At 48.9% G+C, this 21,966-nt stretch overlaps 1 protein-coding gene across 1 annotated transcript in view; it reads left to right on the forward strand.

The window, feature by feature from the left end:
* The window catches only part of LOC136586577 (uncharacterized), a 92,578-nt gene that overhangs the window by 20,963 nt on the left and 49,649 nt on the right, over positions 1-21,966 (forward strand). Inside the window, exons 9-11 of the mRNA XM_066584711.1 lie at positions 1,544-1,682; positions 4,606-4,681; positions 5,293-5,323. Coding sequence (XP_066440808.1) covers positions 1,544-1,682; positions 4,606-4,681; positions 5,293-5,323 — 246 coding nt within the window. The remainder of the gene's footprint in view (positions 1-1,543; positions 1,683-4,605; positions 4,682-5,292; positions 5,324-21,966) is intronic.

Consider the following 21,966-nt stretch of genomic DNA (forward strand, 5'->3'; position numbering starts at 1 on the left):
ATCAATGCAAAGGTGAAGGAAGCCGTTGGAAAGCACAGGCTTCACATACATGCGATTTTTGTCACCCGTGTGAAAGCAGCCTTATGGCCACATCTCTGCAGCCAGGACATAGATGTCCCAGCCCGACCATGGAGTCCACGGACCTGAACTGTCTCCACCCATCGATATCACGGATGCAGAAATGTGGCCAGACTGTGTTTGTTGGAAAAAGGCCTTAAGCAGATTTTCCAGAAGCACCACTTGTTTGTATTTTGACCCGGTGACTTTGCTGAAGGTCGATAGTAAAATATGAATCCCACCACAAATGTTGCATTTTTTTGCTGGTGTTCTTTTTCACTTTTGCTGTGTGTTTTGGTCCTTGGCGTTTCTTGCAGCGTGATTTGGGTCTGGCGCCTTTTCTGACATTTTCCATAGACTTATGTATAGCAAAAATAATTAAAAGCAAAAAACGCATGTGTGACCAAAAAACGGATCTAACAGAATGCCAGTAAAAAGCGCAGGAGTCCTCCGAGAAACGCATTTTGGGTAAAAAAACACCAGAAAAAAGCCGGAAGAGAGTGTAAGGCCAAGTTCACATGGCGTCATTTCACCACATATTCCATATCCCTGCAGCATATGCGTCCTTTTTGTATTCTGCTGACTGCTGTAGACGTCTGCGCCATTGTTTATACGGCGTGGATTTTTTTTGCACGTGGAATCAGAAGTTTGTTTCACAGAAAAAAGGAATTAAGTCAATTCTGCATGGCGGGCGAACAGGAAACACCGTGCTGTCATCTGCCTGTCTGTCACTAGGACGGGCGGGACAAATTCCCTTTAACCCCTTCATAATGTGAGACTCATAACTTTTTCGTCTATTGCGCTGTGCGAGGGCATGTTTTTTGCGGGATGAGCTGTAGTTTTTATTAGTGGGAAAAAAAATGTATATTTGATGACTTTTTGTTTGATTTCTTTGAGGTGAGATACCTAAAGAAACAATCACAATTCTCGCATCCCGTCCCTTTTTTGTAACAGCCTTCACCGTGCGGGATGAATATTGTGATACTTTATAAGTTCGAAATTTTACATCCACTGTGATGCCAAATATGTGGAGTTTTTAATTGTTAATATTTTTATGGGAAAAAGGTTTTTTTCAAACTTTTAATATTTTTTATTTTTTTACTATTAAAAACTTTATTAAATCTGTGTGATTAGAAAGAATGGGCCGTCAGCAGTCAGGATTTGGCCCAGAAGCCGATATCCAGCGTGCCAAGACTAGGTGCAGAAGTCTTTGAGCGTCATATGGAGTCTTTGACTAAACTTGATGTTGAAAGTTTGAACATTTATGAAATTCTCATACTTGAACAACAGTAACCATAGAAACAGACGACTAAAAAGACCTAAAAACACTGAAGCTGCTAACTTGGTGAAAAACAAAATTTGTGTCAGTCTCAAAACTTTTGACCATGATTGTAGTTGCACTAGCACCCCGGGCGCTGTACTAACATGAGATGCCTTAGTGCTGGCGCGTCTGTGTGTCCAGTAATCACTACTACTCCTGTTTCAGACGGAAGGTGTGGTGAAAGCCCTAGAAGAAGTCCTGACCAATACAGATGCCATAACTAAGCAGGAATGTATCTGCTGGGTTGAATCATTAGATTTCCTCGCTGTAATTTATCTTCTCTTAGTGGAAAACTACAACCTGGGTGAATGTGATCGCACGTGTTTAGGTTCTCAACCATTTTACCACTAGGTGGCCCCAGAATGTTTCCCTATTGCTACTTCTACAGCCAAAACTCTTGGTTAAGGACTGGGGAAAAGTTTCCATCTCTGCTCGTGTCAAGGGTGTTAGTACTGCGACATGGGATTCAGGATATGATGCAGCAGATGGAGTCACTAAAATGTACAATATTTTTTTTTTTGAGAACATAGAAATACAAAACAAACAATGGAATTGTTACGCATTTGGATGTGGAACCAATGTGTCGTTCCTCTGAGCAGGGAAACTACCCAGCAAGACTGACAGCCGATCCAGAAACCAGATGCTCACTCCTCAGGGTGAAGCTCGGTACGAGGTAGAGACTGGGATGGGGTAATGAAGTCCCTGCCTAACAGAGCAGAGTAATCATCCCGATAAGGATGGCCCGGAGCTGGAACTTGGACGCTAAATAACCCTGTCAAGGCCCTAACCGGAACAGGACGTACCAAGCATAAATGGGAACCAAGGAAGTGAGCAGGATCAGGAGATCTGGCTAAAGCACAAGTAGCTTACAGCTGCAGCAGACTTGAGATCAGTTGTCACAGAGATACTGCAAGAGCAGCAGCTATGAGCTGTCATAGTAGAACAACAACCCGGAAGCACTGGATAGTAGCTCTGGGGGAAGCTATATAGTGGAGTGATTGGCAAACAGCCTCCAGCTGGGTGGAGAAGTCTGGAACCGTTAACTCTGGAGATGCTGGAGCAGACCTGTCTACTATATCTTACAGGAATAATAATGGTTACACAATGAAAATTGTACCTTCGAATACCTATGTGCTGTGTACAGCTCACTAAATGTAGGAATAATAACATCCTTTCAGGCAACCCGTAATAACACTAGTACTTTGTGGACAATATTAGTAACCCTCAACTAATCACGTATATAATGCACAACCCCCCTTTTGCGGCTCCAAAACACTAGCAATATCCCTTAAAAAGTCTCAGTCCAGGAACAGTTCAATATACATAGAATGAAAACTTTATGTCCTACACTAGGTCTGCTGACTACCTCTAGTTCACCCCTTTCTTAAAGGGGTTGTCCCGCGGCAGCAAGTGGGTCTATACACTTCTGTATGGCCATAATAATGCACTTTGTAATGTACATTGTGCATTAATTATGAGCCATACAGAAGTTATCAAAAGTTTTATACTTACCTGCTCCGTTGCTGGCGTCCTTGTCTCCATGGTGCCGACTAATTTTCGGCCTCCGATGGCCAAATTAGCCACGCTTGCGCAGTCCGGGTCTTCTGCTGTCTTCAATGGGGCCGCTCGTGCAGAATGCCGGCTCCGTGTAGCTCCGCCCCGTCACGTGCCGATTCCAGCCAATCAGGAGGCTGGAATCGGCAATGGACCGCACAGAAGAGCTGCGGTCCACGGAGGGAGCAGACCCCGGCGGCCATCTTCAGCAGGTGAGTATGAAGACGCCGGACCGCCGGGATTCAGGTAAGCACTCTCCGGTTTGTTTTTTTAACCCCTGCATCGGGGGTTGTCTCGCGCCGAACGGGGGGGGGTTTAAAAAAAACAAAACAAACCAGTTTCGGCGCGGGACAACCCCTTTAAGTGCACACCTATAAACCTACCAGAGGCCAGCCTCACTCACACTTGGCTGCATGGGAGTCACAGCTACTTTTGACTTGAGCTTGTCTATGGTCAGGAGCATGACTGTACCACTCCTCTGTCTGTCTTCTCATTGGTGCTGGTCGTAGTTTTAGTACTCAGCTCCCTCTTGGTCCATGGAGTGGCTGCTCCTCCCTGCCTTCTGTTTCCTCAGTCCTGCAGCCACTCAGCTCCTGCGGTCTTCCCTGCAGTCTCTTCACACTCCCTCCTTACTGCCAGCAGCTCTTGCCCTTTATTCTGCAGTCTCCTGCTCTCTCCTGTTGTGCAGCAAAAATTGTCCTTTTTATATAAAGGCTTCATTTGCCCAGAAAGTTCCTAGTAAGCATGCTCAGTTCTGCTGTGCCAAAATGTTGGCACATCTGCACAGTTCAACTCCCTTAACCCTTTAGGGTGAGTCCCTTACACCCATACACCAAGCACCCAATGACCCTCATATTTCTGTTGCCGTCTGAGGGCCCCTGACAAGCTCTTCAGAAATGGGAAACTGATGATGCTGTAGATGTCGGGGAATATTCAGCGCTTCCCTTCAGTGTCATAAGAGACCATTAAATTAATGATTGTCCATCACACCGAACATTGGTATGGAGGGTGGGGGGCGTTCTCTGACACCCTGCCTTGGGCACCAATAGAACTTGTCCAGCCATTATATGACTCTCTTGTCAAAAAGAAATGTCACTTCTGTTTTGTAAACACTAGAATTTGGGGTTCCAATTGATTTGGACTAAAGACCAGATTAAGACATTTTCCACGTTGGCGTTGGGTGCCTCAATCGGAAGTTCTGTTACTTATGAAAGCAAGAATAGCGCAGCATGCAGAGTTCTTCTTGCTCTCATAGCAGTGCAAACCTCAGCAGAACCTTGATTATAAGTGGAATCTGTTGGTCTGACGCAGCGTTCTATATGGAGGACATGAGTGTGGAGAGCCTCATAGAGGTATTCCACACAGCAGGCCGGGAGGGGTCAGCAGAGAAGCTGTTCCTGAGGTTTGTACACTAAGTTATTTTATTCTGTTACTGTTTATCTAGTGCACAAACTGTAAGTCCGCAGTCACATGAGGCGTAAATGCTGAGATAATTACGCTTAAAAAGCCGCAGTAGTTACAGGATCAGCAAAGTAGAAATCTCACCAACATTGTGGAAAAATCTGCAGACAATCCATTGCGGAATTGAAATGCGGTGCGGATCCAGCTGGACTCCCAGCAATGTACCGGCACACTATCAGCTGTAATGCGAAGTCTCTCATTCTCCACTACAGGTTCAAACAAAGTCTTGGATAGGATAATTCATGATGTTGGTCAGCCCTTTGACGCCCAAGCCGTAGCACTACAGAGGTAAGTACTCTACGTATAGTAGTACACAATGAAGCACCCTTGCACCACTTCATTCCAGCTTACCGCCAACACCTCCTGTGCTCGTGCCGACCCCCGACTCAGGGTAGTTTCCTGTGTGTTCAGGTCACGTGATGATAAGAAGGAGCCGCCCTCAATTCTATGTGAACAACAACCTCACATGATAACATGTCACAAGAGGATGACGAGGGATATTGGGCCTCCATAGTGTCACCTCACATGGCAGAAATCAATAGAAAGGCCCCAGGTTTACACTTATTTTCACTGTCAAATAGATCAACTGTATAGCTTACACCTTCAGGCCTCTTCACGTCATGACTACCATGGGTGGTCCTAAGCATGGTGCACCTTGAATTCCCCATTTGAATGAAGTGGTGGTGTACATGTGTGAGAGGTGAGTGGAGTGGCGATCGCACACATACATTCACATGGGACATTGGGGTGTGTTGTATCAGGATGGCTGGATGTCCCGCAGTCAGACACTCAGTGAAGAGACGTTTACTCCCTATCCTGCACTTTATCATCGCACTGTTCTTTGCTCTGCACGCTCTCTATGGTTGATCTTTGGCTGCCTTACTTTTCTTTTGATCTAGGCTTGAAAAGGACAAGGAGGAAACCGAAAACGTAAGACTCTGATACATGTCATGATGTATGCTCCACAGGTACATTATGGCGGTCGTCCCATGTAACCGTGCGTTCTTTATCGGTGACGTTGTAATCTATAGAGCAATTTACAATTACCGATATCACATAGAGCTAATATCTGTTAATTCTCATTGTCAAAGACAATCCTACCTGTGAAAGGAGTGTGTGTGTGTGTGTGTGTATATATATATATATATATACACACTCATTGTAATTAACATCCCTCCCCTTGAAGGAGTGTATGTGTGTGTGTGTATGTATGTATATGTATATATATATATATATATATATATATATATATATATATACTCATTGTCAGGGAATATATGTTTATACACTGTGAGGGATTAGCGTTTAGGATTGGTAGCAACCTGGGCATAAGCAGTCAGAAACAGTGACACTTGCGATAAAGTCTTTAGTCCAGGCTTTGCCTGGGTTTATTTCCAAGCAAACAAAGCAAAATACAGGCCTTAACATCAGGCAAACATAAAGTAAATCCTGCTCGTCTGAGCACTTACTAAACATGTAGCGTTCCTTTCTACACACTGGTAACCAAAATGGCTCCTGCACACAGCCAGCCAGGACTCTCAGACCTGCAGAGGTCTCAGCTCTCCTCCTGGCCCTGTAGGCCCAGGCTTTATAAGGCCTGGTACCAGCCTCACCTGGTACGTGGGAGTGACCATCCCACCCTTCACTTTGGTCACTCCAGGAAAAGCCGGCCCGGATTATGCGGCTTGGAGCCACTTACTTACTACAACGTGTTAGTAGCTTAATGCTACTAACACTATACTGCCGGCTTCCTCCACTGAGCCCAGGCTGCTCAGTGGCACGTATCTGCCCAAGCGCTCCCCAAAGCAGCATAGGAGAGCATCCTAGGCGAAATATACCTGCCCTCCAGCACCTTGCCGGTCACCGTCTCACATACCCTCCCCCTCTGTTCGAGCCTGTGGGGTTGGACACCTTTCGCCGTCATGCAATGCGTCCTTGATAAGGCATCGGCATTGCCCTGTAGCTTTCCGGCCCTGTGCTCTACCGAAAAACTAAAATTTTGAAGGGTTAGGAACCATCTAGTGACTCTGGCATTTCTTTCTTTTGCCTGTGACATCCAGGTTAAGGGGGAGTAGTCTGTGATCAGCCTGAAGTGCCGACCTAGCAGGTAGTATTTTAGGGATTCCAGGGCCCACTTGATGGCTAGGCACTCCCGCTCAACGATACTATACTTTTTTTCCGGTGGCGTGAGCTTCCTGCTCAGATATATCACGGGATGTTCCTCTCCCTCTACTTCCTGGGACAGAACTGCTCCCAGTCCCACATCGGACGCGTCTGTTTGGACAATAAATTCCGTTTTAAAATTGGGTGGGACTAACACTGGACGTCTACAGAGGGCCCGTTTTAACTCTTGGAACGCCTTTTCTGCGTCAGGGTTCCACTTGACCATGACTGACTTACTGTTCTTGGTCAAGTCTGTTAGGGGTGCTGCTATGCTAGCAAAGTTTTGCATGAACCGCCTATAGTACCCTACAATGCCTAAAAAGGCTCTCACCTGCTTTTTAGTTGTGGGTTGTGGCCAGTTCTGAACGGCTTCAACTTTATTGACCTGGGGTTTTATAATACCCCTACCTATTATATACCCCAGGTATCGTGCTTCTTCAAGACCCAGGGCACACTTCTTTGGGTTTGCTGTGAGCCCTGCTTTTCTAAGGGAGTTCAGTACTGCCTGTACCTTGGGTAGATGGCTGTCCCAGTCTTCGCTAAAGATGATGATATCATCTAAATATGCTGACGCATATTGACGATGGGGTTTGAGTATGATATCCATCAATCTTTGGAAGGTTGCTGGGGCTCCATGCAAACCGAAGGGTAGGCAGATGTACTGAAACAACCCTTCTGGTGTGGCAAACGCAGTCTTTTCTTTCGCGCTCTCTGTAAGGGGAACCTGCCAGTAGCCTTTAGTAAGGTCGAGAGTGGAAAAGTACCTGGCACGACCCAGTCTCTCAATTAACTCGTCCACTCTCGGCATTGGGTATGCGTCAAATTTTGACACGTCATTTAGCTTCCGGAAGTCGTTACAGAAGCGCAGAGAGCCATCAGGTTTTGGTATCAGCACGATAGGGCTGGACCATTCGCTTTTCGACTCCTCAATTACTCCGAGGTCTAGCATTTTCTTGACCTCCTCTGAGATGGCTCGTCTGCGGGCTTCTGGAACCTTGTACGGTTTCAACTGAACCTTTACCCCTGGTTCAGTTATAATGTCGTGTTTTATGACACCAGTACGCCCTGATATATTGGAGAACACATCCGCATTACGTCGTATAAATTCCCTAGACTCTTGCTGTTGGGACTTGGACAGGGACCCTGATACACACACCTCTGGGACCTCACCATGGGGGGTGCTCACTGCAGTCAGGGCTTCTCTGTCCTTCCATGGCTTAATTAGGTTTACATGGTACAACTGTTCTGGTTTCCGCCTACCTGGCTGGTATACCTTATAATTTACCTCTCTGACTTTCTCAATTATTTCATAGGGCCCTTGCCATTTTGCTAGGAATTTACTTTCTAGGGTGGGCACCAACACTAGTACCCGATCCCCAGGGTTGAAGGTTCTCACCTTGGTGGACCGGTTATATACCCGGCTTTGGGCTTCTTGAGCCTGCTGTAAATGTTCTCTAACAATGGGCATGACCGCCGCAATTCGATCTTGCATGAGGGAGATGTGTTCAATAACACTCCTGTAGGGGGTGGACTCGTGCTCCCAGGTCTCCTTAGCTACATCAAGGAGCCCTCGGGGATGTCTACCACAAACTAATTCAAAGGGAGAGAACCCAGTGGAGGATTGTGGGACTTCACGGATTGAGAACATTAAATATGGCAGCAGACAGTCCCAGTCCTTTCCATCCTTATTGACTACCTTTTTTAGCATGCTTTTTAGGGTCTTATTAAATCTCTCAACCAGACCATCCGTCTGTGGGTGGTACACAGACGTCCGTAAGTGCTTAATATTCAGCAGCTTACACAATTCCTTCATGACCTTTGACATAAAGGGGGTTCCTTGGTCCGTCAGGATCTCTTTTGGTATGCCCGTGCGGGAGAACATGTGAAGTAGTTCCTTTGCAATACCCTTGGATGACGTATTGCGTAAAGGAACGGCTTCGGGGTACCGGGTGGCATAGTCTACAACCACTAATATATGTTGGTGACCCCGGGCAGACTTTACCAAGGGCCCAACTAGGTCCATAGCGATCCGCTCAAACGGCACCTCTTTGATGGGCAAGGGCACTAAGGGGTTCCGGTAATGGGGCATAGGAGCTGTTATTTGACACTCCGGGCATGACTCACAGTAACGTTTTACATCACCATGTACCCCAGGCCAAAAAAAACGCTGAAGGATGCGTTCCTTAGTCTTTTCGCTCCCGAGATGACCTCCCAGCACATGCTTGTGCGCCAGGTCTAAGACCATCCTACGATAGGACTGAGGTACAACCAGCTGTTCCACAACCTCCCCTCGGACCTTGTCAACCTGATACAACAATTCTTGGTTGACTGCCAGGTGTGGAAACACAGTATCAGCCCCTGGAAATTGAGGCTCCCCATTTATCACTTTAAAATTTTCTCTGGCTTTTACTAAGGTGGGGTCTCGGAGCTGCTCAGTTCCGAAATTGGCACGTGAGACCTCTAAGTCAGGCATAGCAACTACTTCATCCTGTACCTCCGTCTCACCCGCTAGTACTGTTAAGGGAAAGTTACCCCCATTCTCTTGGGTCACCCCTACTGCTGGAACCGTACCCTCAGGGTCAAACGGTTCTGGACACACATCATACACATTTGCATTATCATGAACCTTATTTGCAGACGACCCTCGGTGTCGCCACAAGTCCCAAAATAGGGGAAAGTCTCTCCTGAGGATCACGGTGTGCATTAAGGATTTTACGACGCCCACCTCATGGGTGGCAAGTCCACACGGAGTCTCAAGTCTTACAAGGGCAATAGGATACTCCTTGGTGTCCCTATGCACACACACAACCCCCATGCGACGGCCGGTGAAGGTTGTGGGATCGACCAGGCTGGAGTGCACCAGCGTAACCAAGCTCCCTGAGTCCAGTAGAGCTGTCACCGCAAAGTCATTCACCTTTAGGTGACATAATGGTCGATCAGTCTCTGACACAGTCTCTGCAGAACATACTGGCCGTGCGAACATCGACCTCCGCCGGGCAGAGTCACAGTCCATGGGTTCCACAGTGAGGGGACAGCTGGCAGCAAGATGCCCGGGCTCATGACAGCGCCAACATCGTATGGAGGCCCGGTCTCCTTGGGGTTCTACCCGGGACCCGAATGTCCATTTGGGGCTCCTCCTCTGCCCCAAACGATCCCCCTCTGAGCCGCCTCCCCTGGGGACACTTTTGACACCCCTTACATATAGAACAGTCTTACCAGGTGCTCCGGCCGACTTGCTGTTCCCGGGGTTGGAACGTCGAGGAGGCACGGCTTGCAGTAAGTCCTCCGTGGCTTTATACCTCTCGACGAGGCTCACGAGTTGGCCCACATCCTGGGGACCCCCTTGTCCCACCCAGCGCTGGATTGCGGGGGGCAACGAGCGGATGAACTTGTCCAGAACCACTCTTTGTACGATCTCCGCCGGGGACGACTCCTCTGGCTGCAGCCACTTTCTCACCAGGTGGAACAGGTCGTACATCTGGGAGCGAGCTGGTAGGTCGTCTGTGAAAGTCCAGGCGTGTACGCGTCGGGCCCGCACATGGGTGTCCACGCCCAAGCATGCCAGGATCTCACCTTTGAGCTTATTATAGTCCTTGGCATCCTGCTCACCGAGATCAAAATAGGCCTTTTGGGGTTCTCCTGTCAGGAAAGGCGCTACTACCTCCGCCCACTGAGGCGCTGGTAATTTCTCCCTCTCGGCCACTCTCTCAAAGACCGCGAGATAGGCCTCGATGTCATCGGTGGCCGTCATCTTTTGTAAGGCCGCCTGTACCGCGGTACTGGTGGTGGGGAGCGAACCAGACGACCTCTGCACACTTTGCACGAGGAGAGCATTAGTCTCGGCCTGAGCTCTCATGGCCTCCTCATGGACCTTTTGCTGGGTCACCATCACTTGTTGCTGCTGGGCCAACGCTTGCTGTTGCTGCACGTTAACTTGCACCAGCTGCTTTATCAGTTCTTCCATCTTGGCCGTGTCTGGTTGCTGCGCCGTTGCAGCTTTCACCCAGGACATGGGGGTTACAGCACTCTCCCGTCAATCTCAGTTGGGCGGTTGCCCTTAGCAACGGTTCTCCAGCTGCTGCAGCAAAATGTCCATTAATTGGTTTATGTCTCTTTAAGACCGCTGCCCGCATCCAAACACCATATGTGAGGGATTAGCGTTTAGGATCGGTAGCAACCTGGGCATAAGCAGTCAGAGACAGTGACACTTGCGATAAAGTCTTTATTCCAGGTTTTGCCTGGGTTTATTTCCAAGCAAACAAAGCAAAATACAGGCCTTAACATCAGGCAAACATAAAGTAAATCCTGCTCGTCTGAGCACTTACTATACATGGAGCATCCCTGTCTACACACTGGTAACCAAAATGGCTCCTGCACACAGCCAGCCAGGACTCTCAGACCTGCAGAGGTCTCAGCTCTTCTCCTGGCCCTGTAGGCCCAGGCTTTATAAGGCCTGGTACCAGCCTCACCTGGTACGTGGGAGTGACCATCCCACCCTTCACTTTGGTCACTCCAGGAAAAGCCGGCCCGGATTATGCGGCTTGGAGCCACTTACTTACTACAACGTGTTAGTAGCTTAATGCTACTAACACTATACTGCCGGCTTCCTCCACCGAGCCCAGGCTGCTCGGTGGCACATATCTGCCCAAGCGCTCCCCAAAGCAGCATAGGAGAGCATCCTAGGCGAAATATACCTGCCCTCCAGCACCTTGACGGTCACCGTCTCACAACACCCATTATCAGTAACATCCTCCCCTAGAAGGAGTGTGTATATATGTATATATATTCACTGAGGTGGAGGCAACCCAAGAAAAAATAGCCCTATCACAGATAAGTACCCTAAAATGTCCTTCAGCCAGAAACCCGGAAATGGTACCGACAGACACAGGGGTGTAATGATGGCGCCCCCTGTCTTTGGATGGCGAACAACAAAACAGTTGGAGCTGCTAGTGCTCGTCGATCAGTCGCTCCTCACTAGCAGTGGTCTGTCGGGGACGTCTTGAGCCCAGTTGACTTGTGTGCCCCCATCTAGTAGTCCCAATACCTCCTAACAGTCTGGTCAGACTCTCCTCTCTATTGGTGGTCTGTCAGGGGCATCCTAAGCCCAGTTGCCTTGTGTTCCCCCCCCATCCACTGGTCCCAACACCTCCAGACAATCTGGTCAGACGCTCCTCTCTACTGATGGTCTGTAGGGAGCGTCCTGAAACAAGCCACCCTTGGATGGCGAACAACAAAACAGTTGGAGCTGCTGGTGCTTGTCGGACGATCGGTCGCTCCTCTCTACCGGTGGTCTGTAGGGGGTGTCCTGAGCCTGGTCACCTTGTGTGACCCCATCCACTAGTTCCAACACCTCCTGACAGTCTAGTCAGACGCTCCTCTCTACTGGTGGTCTTTAGGGAGCGTCCTGAGCCCGGCCACCCTGTGTGCTCCTTTCCACTAGTCCCAACACCTCCTAACAGTCTGTTCAGATGTTCCTCTCTACTGGTGGTCTGTCGGGGGGTCCTAAGCCCGGTCACCTTGTGTGCCCCAATCCACTGGTCCTAACACCTCCTAACAGTCTGGTCAGATGCTCCTTTCTACTGGTAGTCTGTAGAGGGCGTCCTGAGCCCGGTCACCTTGTTTGCCCTCACACATCCACTGGTCCCAACACCTCCTAACAGTCTTGTCAGATGCTCCTCTCTACTGGTGGTCTGTAGGGGGTGTCCTGAGCCTGGTCACCTTGTGTGCCCCAATCCACTGGTCCCAACACCTCCTAACAGTCTGGTTAGACACTCCTCTCTGCTGGTGGTCTGTAGGCGGCGTCCTGAGCCCGGTCAACTTGTGTGCCCCCATCTACCAGTCCCAACACCTGCTAATAGTCTGGTCAGATGCTCCTTTCTACTGGTGGTTTGTTGGGGGCGCGCTGAGCCTGGTCACCTTGTGTGCCCTCACATATCCACTGGTCCAAACACCTCCTATTAGTCTGGTCAGATGCTCCTCTCTACTGGTGGTCTGTAAGGGGTGTCCTGAGCCGGGTTACCTTGTGTGCCCCCATCCACTGGTCCCAACACCTCCTAACGGTCTGGTCAGAACGGCCAGTGGGGGACAATTCATCGATACGACCATGCAGCTTCTCACATCCCAATACTGCACCCTTCTCAGACTCTGGTAATGGGGTGAAATCTCTTCTCTGCGTTGTTGAGGCGTCTAGTGGTCAACAAGCTCTACAAGCAGAAGAAGAGGTCACTACACACAAGGAGCCTCTGAGAGCCTCTTATAGGCCAAGGGAGAAACCACTTTTAGGGCCTCTGGTGACAAGACTGTTCATCTAATTACAGCACAACTCTCATCATTTACATATCTGCCTGAGATGGAACTGCATGCTGGGTCTTACAGCAAAAGAAGACTTTCTTCTGGGGGTGGAAGTGTTTTTGACAAAGAGTGCACGTCAAGGTTAAAAGTAACTGAGCTCTCCTGCAGGAGATATGTATCTGAAGAAAATCCTCACAGGGGAGTTCAGTTTTTAATCGGCATTAATGCAACAAGCTGTTTTTTTGGGGGGAGGGGGGGGGCATAATCAATTTGGATCTCTATATATCCACATTTGCAAAAAAAGTAAGTGAGCCCTTTGGAATTCTCAGAATTTCTGCATTGATTACTAATACAATGCGGTCTTATTGTATCACAATTATAGACAAATACAATGTAACTAATAACACACAGATAGTTGTACCATTAATCATCCACAGTGCAGAGAGAAAAAGTAAGTGAACCTCTGTATTAATGACTTCTTCAAGAGCTAACTGGCAAAATAAATTTCAGTTAATAAAAGGAGATGGCAGAGCGGGTTTGAAAGCTGCCCATTAAATAAAGGCACATGAGGCCTGGTTACTGACACGTGTTCTTCTCAAGAAAAGCTGGTTGATGTCTGCATTCAGGTGAGGCTCACAACTATCAAAGACCTCCAAATATGTGTTATAAAGACACGTGAAGCTGGAAGAGACTACAAGAGATAAAAACCTGGGCGTATATTAATCCACAACCGAGCAAATTATGTACAAGGATGAGTCAAAAATTCTCTGCACTCTGGCTGTAGAATTTATTTTAATCACCTTTCAGAAAAGTGGGTTCTGCGGAGTTTAAGCTCTTCCAATTCAAAGATGACTTGCTTGTGTGCCTCTCATGCCCGAGGGTGAGCCTCCCGATGCTACAATGAGAATTTCGGGAATTTGGAAGGGTTAGTAACTTCAAAGTTAATTTAACAAAGTCAGAGATCTTAGACATCACTTTGCCACAAACCAAGATGACTTCTCTGAAGAGGGAGTTCTCATTTCGTTGGCAGAGATCCTCAATCAGATAACTTGGGATTCACCTGCCTACAGACCCTGCCCAGGCATTTTTGCTTTATTTTAAACCATTCCTTTCAGGTTTGGAGAGGAACCTAGAGAGATGTAGCCCACTATATCTGTTGTGGTTTGGTTGAGTTAACACCATGAACCCTTTCCAATCCAATTTGTATCCTGGTTTTCCTAGGGGGCTTACTCTTTTTCTGCTATTATACAACGGCGCTCAATGATGGTTAAAGCCAGTACTGCATGAGGTGACACGTTGGATAGGCTCCGACAACAGAGAGGCTGGCAATATACAGTAAGAGAACCCCGACGGATGTCTTTCAACATCGGAGCTGTACAGACGTAAATCATGATGTCTTTAGACGTCAGACAGTGGATTGGAAAGGGTTAAAAAGGACGTCTTGCCAATGTTTTTATATCTATGCCAGACACTGCCAATGAACTTAAATAGGCCCTATTTAATGAACATATGCCGTTTGATATCAAGATTTGTCTGAAGGAGACGTAAGCCAAGATTGAAACATGCCCTTCTGACACAGGAGAGGCTCCCGAGGGGAATAGGGGGGAATCGGTTTACCTAATTTTACCCTATATTATAGGGCTTGTATCAGCAACTGTGTCCTTGATATTCTACATCATCGTGCCAGTAAGCTATGGGTAGAACTAGAATATGAACAAGATCCATTCTGATTCAGGGATCTTTTTGAATTCCAAGGAGATGTCTCGGTGATCTCAGGGTCGCCTCATTACTTGGGGAGCAGATCCTGCAAATTTGGACTGAATTTGCTAAATCACAAAGTCTAGTTAGCTCTCCGGGACCTCTTACCCCGTTATTAGGAAATCCTCAATACAGAGTTAACCTCCAGAATTCTTGTCTTTTCCTACTTCCCTTATGCCATGCCTGAGGAATGTTTTCACCGATTCAGGATTGCAACCCTTTTAGGACTCATTTACAGAATCAGGGGCTCCCGCCGAACCATGGTTGCAATGATTTCAGTTGAGAAGTTTTGTGAGCTCCCTGATGCCCGTGGAGAACCTCAATAGACCCATCTCTCAATTTGAAGTACTGTGTATGGCCTTGGAATCACCCAGACATGCCATTTTAATGATCTACAGAATGCTGCTGACCCAAGAGATGGGTGACACCGGATGGGTTAATGTAGATGTTTGAGAGGGGAATATAGGTAGAAGCTTTTCCATGGAACTTTGGCAAAAGACCTTTTTCCAATCACACGAGTTAGCAGTAGCCTGTAGGCTGCAGGAGCTTAACTTTAAGATCTTAACTGGGTGGTACAGGACACCAGAGAAACTACATAAACTGTATAATCGGCTTTCCCCCGCATGTTGGAGATGCTCTGCTGAGGTGGGCAACATGCTTCACATATGGTGGGAGTGTCCTTCAATAACCAGTCTTCGGAGAAATGTTATGTTCCTCTATAATTTAACTTTTGGTCCGTCTGCTGACTTGACTCCAGAGGCGGCCCTATTGTCGATGTTCCCCAGAACCATCGCTATAACAAAAATGGGTCTGTTACGGTTCTTTGTCTTGGCAGCTAGACAGATTATTCCCAGGTTGTGACGCACCACGACTGTTCCCTCTAGAGCGACATTGGGTGGAAACCCTGACCGAACTCATGAGATATGAGGAAATGAGAGCCGATAAAGAAAGCCGTAGATGTGGATTCAAACCTCATAGAACTAGGGAAGAGAGAGGATTCAAAAAGATCTAGAAAAGCTTGCACAGTGGGTGGCGACTAACAGAATGGGATTTAACAAGGAGAAATGCAAAGTCCTACATCTGGGCAAGAAAAATGAAAAAAGCACATACAGAATGAGAGGAATTGGGCTAAGCAGCAGCACATGTGAAAAAGACGGGTATACTAATAGATCATAGACTGAACGTGAGTCAACAATGTGATGCAGCAGCCAAAAAGGCAAACACAATTCTCGGATGTATTAAGAGAAGCATAGAGTCTAGATCACGTGAGGTCATTATCCCCCTCTACTCTTCCTTAGTCAGACCTCATCTGGAATATTGTGTCCAGTTCTGGGCACCCCAATTTAAAAAAAACAGACAAACTGGAGCAAGTTCAGAGCAGAGTTACCAAGATGGTGAGCGGTCTGCACTGTGACAGCCCTTCAGATATTTGTAGACAGCTATTAAGTCTCCTCTCAGCCTTCTCTTCTGCAAGCTAAACATTCCCAGATCCTTTAACCGTTCCTCATAGGACATGATTTGCAGACCGCTCATCATCTGATGGACGGTGATCCCGAGCAGCAGACCCCTTCCATGAACTATTGTGAAAAAATAGGCTAATCTCAGCTGCCGACAGCAGCCAAAGGGTAAGAAATGCGACTGAAGGCGCAGAGTGCTCAGGTGAGCGGGACAGTCCCTTCGTTTCACACACACAGTTTACCCTGTAAGCCGCACCCCAACGCACTGGTCCGAACGAAGTCATAGCTAGAGCAGCGCAGGGTTTTACTGCTGTGGAGCTGCTGTTGACCTGGAATATCGCCACCTATGGAAGCGATATTGTGCTGCACGGGGACAGCATGTCTCATGCACGCACTCATGCGCAGTCTTTCTGTCTTTTGTTTAAATTTCCTGCGCGTATATACGCTGCCGATATGCAATGTAATTGCGTATCGGCAGTGATGATTAGACGCCTATAAGAAACAATGGTCTCTCTCACACGTATTATGCATCAGAATAGAACATGCTGCGCTCTTTTTTGCACTCGCGCATTACACAATTCTTACATGTGTGAGCAAACCAGCGTAAGGCAATGTATTTGATTACCTGCGAATTACTGTGTATCACACGCTTGTAGTGCGCACCCGTAATACGCAGTAATCTTACGCTGATGTGAGCCCGGCCTTATACTGTGTAATCTAGCTATATAGTGAGCACAGAAAGTCCTCACACATCTCACTTTTTACATGTTGTTATGTTGTGGCCTTGTGTCCCCATCATTCTGCACTCACTACCCCGTAATGACAAAGTGACAACAAAACGGGAAAAATCTTTGTCATTTTTTTTAAATTGACATCTACCATTTTAGACTGACATGGTGACATTTGTAGCTCTGGGCCTCCCATTTCTCTTGATCATATCAATTGTTTCTACACCTTGATTGGGGTCACCTGTGGGAAATTCAGCTGATTGGCATAAAAGACCCCCCTCTATATAAGGTCTTGCCGCTCACAATGCATATCAGTGCCAAAACCAAACCATGAGGACAGACCTGCCTGTAGAGCTCAGAGATAGGATTGTGTGAAGGCTCAGATCTGAAGAATCTGCAAAACATTTCTGCTGCCCTAAAAGTTCCCAAGAGCCCAGCGGCCGCCATAATACTTACATGGAAGAACAACCAGGACACTTCCTAGAGCCACCGACCCCCAAACTAAGGTGGAAAAGGGTCTTGTAAGAGAGGTGACCAAGAGCCCAGTGGCCCCCATAATACTTACACGGAAGAACAACCAGGACTCTTCTTACTGTTTCTCCACTATCAGTATATCTTTATGCATTCAGGCTAGAGATGAGCGAACGTACTCGTCCGAGCTTGATACTCGTTCGAGTATTAGCGTGTTCAAGATGCTCGTTACTAGAGGCAAGCACCACGCGATGTTCGAGTTACTTTCACTTTCATCTCTGAGACGTTAGCGCGCTTTTCTGGCCAATAGAAAGACAGGGAAGGCATTACAACTTCCCCCTGCGACGTTCAAGCCCTATACCACCCCCCTGCAGTGAGTGGCTGGCGAGATCAGGTGTCACCCGAGTATATAAATCGGCCCCTCCCGCGGCTCGCCACAGATGCATTCTGACAGAGATCAGGGACAGTGCTGCTGGTGCCGGAGCTGCTATAGGGAGAGCGTTAGGAGTTATTTTAGGCTTCAAGAACCCCAACGGTCCTTCTTAGGGCCACATCTGACCGTGTGCAATACTGTTGAGGCTGCTTTTAGCAGTGTTACACAATTTTTTTTTGTATATCGGCCGTGCAGAGCATTGCGTCCGCAGTCTGCAGTCATTGTACAGAGTATAGGGGCAGTACTGGTGAGGCAGGGAAAGAGATATTCAGGCTATATAGGCAGTGGGCTTTTTCCAAAAAATTGGTGAAAAATACTATATTTGGGCTGCCTGTGACCGTCTTCAGTTTACTGCGTGTCTGCTGGGGGTAGTAGTCCTAATTAATACGCAGCTAAGCGTTACAGCAGGCTTGCGCAAAATTGTTTCCTGGATCTGCTGTCTTTGTTACATGATCGCCGTCATCCCGCCAGAGGGAAAGAGTATACATAATATTATACACTCTCTACAGTATCTATCTGCTGCGGGTAGTAGTCGTAATTAATACGCAGCTAAGCGTTACAGCAGGCTTGCGCAAAATTGTTTCCTGGATCTGCTGTCTCTGTTACATGATCGCTGTCATCCCGCCAGAGGGAAACAGTATACATAATATTATACGCTGCCTACAGTATCTATCTGCTGGGGGTAGTAGTCGTAATTAATACACAGCTAAGCGTTACAGCAGGCTTGCGCAAAATTGTTTCCTGGATCTGCTGTCTCTGTTACATGATCGCTGTCATCCCGCCAGAGGGAAACAGTATACATAATATTATACGCTGCCTACAGTATCTATCTGCTGGGGGTAGTAGTCCTAATTAATACGCAGCTAAGCGTTACAGCAGGCTTGCGCAAAATTGTTTCCTGGATCTGCTGTCTCTGTTACATGATCGCCATCATCCCGCCAGAGGGAAAGAGTATACATAATATTATACGCTGCCTACAGTATCTATCTGCTGGGGATAGTAGTCCTAATCAATACGCAGCTAAGCGTTACAGCAGGCTTGCGCAAAATTGTTTCCTGAATCTGCTGTCTCTGTTACATCAGCACTGTCATCCCGCCAGAGGGAAACAGTATACATAATATTATACGCTGCCTACAGTATCTGTCTGCTGTATCAGCTCAGCATTTAAAAAAAATAGAAGCAAAATACTTAAGGCCTACTACTGGCCTTTGGCCACTTGACTGCTTCTGCGCTGTGAATTCCACTAGCTCAGTCATACGCACCTACGTCTCACTACAGGCGTGCGCAAAATTGTTTCCTGGCTCTGCTGTGCGTTCCGTAAGGGAAGTCAGCCTCCAACCACAGGCCAATAAGCGGCACATTTAATTACAACGTTTTGTTTCTGCACTACTGGTAATACAGCATGCTGAGGGGTAGGGGTAGGCCTAGAGGACGTGGACGCGGGCGAGGATGCGGAGGCCCAAGTCAGGGTGTGGGCACAGGCCGAGCTCCTGATCCAGGTGTATCGCAGCCGACTGCTGCGGGATTAGGAGAGAGGCACGTTTCTGGCGTTCCCACATTCATCTCACAATTAATGGGTCCACGCGGTAGACCTTTATTAGAAAATGAGCAGTGTGAGCAGGTCCTGTCGTGGATTGCAGAAAGTGCATCCAGCAATCTATCGACCACCCAGAGTTCTACGCCGTCCACTGCTGCAACTCTGAATCCTCTGGCAGCTGCTCCTCCTTCCTCCCAGCCTCCTCACTCCATTACAATGACACATTCTGAGGAGCAGGCAGACTCCCAGGAACTGTTCTCTGGCCCCTGCCCAGAATGGGCAGCAATGGTTCCGAATTCTCTCCCACTGGAGGAGTTTGTCGCGACCGATGCCCAACCTTTGGAAAGTTCCCGGGGTCCGGGGGATGAGGCTGGGGACTTCCGGCAACTGTCTCAAGAGCTTTCAGTGGGTGAGCAGGACGATGACGATGAGACACAGTTGTCTATCACTCAGGTAGTAGTAATTGGAGTAAGTACGAGGGAGGAGCGCACAGAGGATTCGGAGGAAGAGCAGCAGGACGATGAGGTGACTGACCCCACCTGGTTTGCTACGCCTCCTGAGGACAGGTCTTCAGAGGGGGAGGCAAGTGCAGCAGCAGGGCAGGTTGGAAGAGGCAGTGCGGTGGCCAGGGGTAGAGGCAGGGCCAGACCGAATAATCCACCAACTTTTTCCCAAAGTGCCCCCTCGCGCCATGCCACCCTGCAGAGGCCGAGGTGCTCAAAGGTCTGGCAGTTTTTCACTGAGAGTGCAGACGACCGACGAACAGTGGTGTGCAACCTTTGTTGCACCAAGATCAGCCGGGAAGCCACCACCACCAGCCTCACCACCACCAGCATGCGCAGACATATGATGGCCAAGCACCCCACAAGGTGGGACGAAGGCCGTTCACCGCCTCCGGGTTGCACCGCTGTATCTCCCCCTGTGCCCCAACCTGCCACTGAGATCCAACCCCCTCTCAGGACACAGGCACTACTGTCTCCTGGCCTGCACCCACACCCTCACCTCCGCTGTCCTCGGCCCCATCCACCAATGTCTCTCAGCGCAGCGTCCAGCCGTCGCTAGCGCAAGTGTTGGAGCGCAAGCGCAAGTACGCCGCCACGCACCCGCACGCTCAAGCGTTAAACGTGCACATAGCCAAATTTATCAGCCTGGAGATGCTGCCGTATAGGGTTGTGGAAACGGAGGCTTTCAAAGGTATGATGGCGGCGGCGGCCCCGCACTACTCAGTTCCCAGTCGCCACTACTTTTCCCGATGTGCCGTCCCAGCCCTGCACGACCACGTCTCCCGCAACATTGTACACGCCCTCACCAACGCGGTTACTGCCACGGTCCACTTAACAACGGACACGTGGAGAAGCACAGGCGGGCAGGGCCACTATATCTCCCTGACGGCACATTGGGGGAATTTAGTGGAGGCTGGGACAGAGTCAGAGCCTGGGACCGCTCACGTCCTACCCACCCCCAGAATTGCGGGCCCCAGCTCGGTGGTGGTATCTGCGGCGGTGTATGCTTCCTCCACTAAACCACCCTCCTCCTCCTCCTCCAACGCAACCTCTGTCTCGCAATCAAGATGTGTCAGTAGCAGCACGTCGCCAGCAGTCGATGTCGCGCGGCACGGCAGCACAGCGGTGGGCAAGCGTCAGCAGGCCGTGCTGAAACTACTCAGCTTAGGGGAGAAGAGGCACACGGCCCACGAACTGCTGCAGGGTCTGACAGAGCAGACCGACCGCTGGCTTGCGCCGCTGAGCCTCCAACCGGGCATGGTCGTGTGTGACAACGGCCGTAACCTGGTGGCGGCTCTGCAGCCCGGCAGCCTCACGCACGTGCCATGCCTGGCCCACGTCTTTAATTTGGTGGTTCAGCGCTTTCTGAAAAGCTACCCACGCTTGTCAGACCTGCTCGTAAAGGTGCGCCGGCTCTGCGCACATTTCCGCAAGTCCCACACGGACGCTGCCACCCTGCGCACCCTGCAACATCGGTTTCATCTGCCAGTGCACCGACTGCTGTGCGACGTGCCCACACGGTGGAACTCTACGCTCCACATGTTGGCCAGGCTCTATGAGCAGCGTAGAGCTATAGTGGAATACCAACTCCAACATGGGCGGCGCAGTGGGAGTCAGCCTCCTCAATTCTTTACAGAAGAGTGGGCCTGGTTGGCAGACATCTGCCAGGTCCTTGAAAACTTTGAGGAGTCTACCCAGATGGTGAGCGGCGATGCTGCAATCATTAGCATCACCATTCCTCTGCTATGCCTCTTGAGAAGTTCCCTGCAAAGCATAAAGGCAGACGCTTTGCGCTTGGAAACAGAGGCGGGGGAAGACAGTATGTCGCTGGATAGTCAGAGCACCCTCCTGTCTATATCTCAGTGCGTTGAGGAGGAGGATGAGGAGGGGGAAGAGACAGCTTGGCCCACTGCTGACGGTACCCATGCTGCTTGCCTGTCATCCTTTCAGCGTGTATGGCCTGAGGAGGAGGAGGATCCTGAAAGTGATCTTCCTAGTGAGGACAGCCATGTGTTGCGTACAGGTACCCTGGCACACATGGCTGACTTCATGTTAGGATGCCTTTCTCGTGACCCTCGCGTTACACGCATTCTGGCCACTACGGATTACTGGGTGTACACACTGCTCGACCCACGGTATAAGGAGAACCTTTCCACTCTCATACCCGAAGAGGAAAGGGGTTCGAGAGTGATGCTATACCACAGGACCCTGGCGGACAAACTGATGGTAAAA

The sequence above is a fragment of the Eleutherodactylus coqui genome, chromosome 12, assembly GCF_035609145.1.
Source record: "Eleutherodactylus coqui strain aEleCoq1 chromosome 12, aEleCoq1.hap1, whole genome shotgun sequence".
Taxonomy (NCBI): domain Eukaryota; kingdom Metazoa; phylum Chordata; class Amphibia; order Anura; family Eleutherodactylidae; genus Eleutherodactylus; species Eleutherodactylus coqui.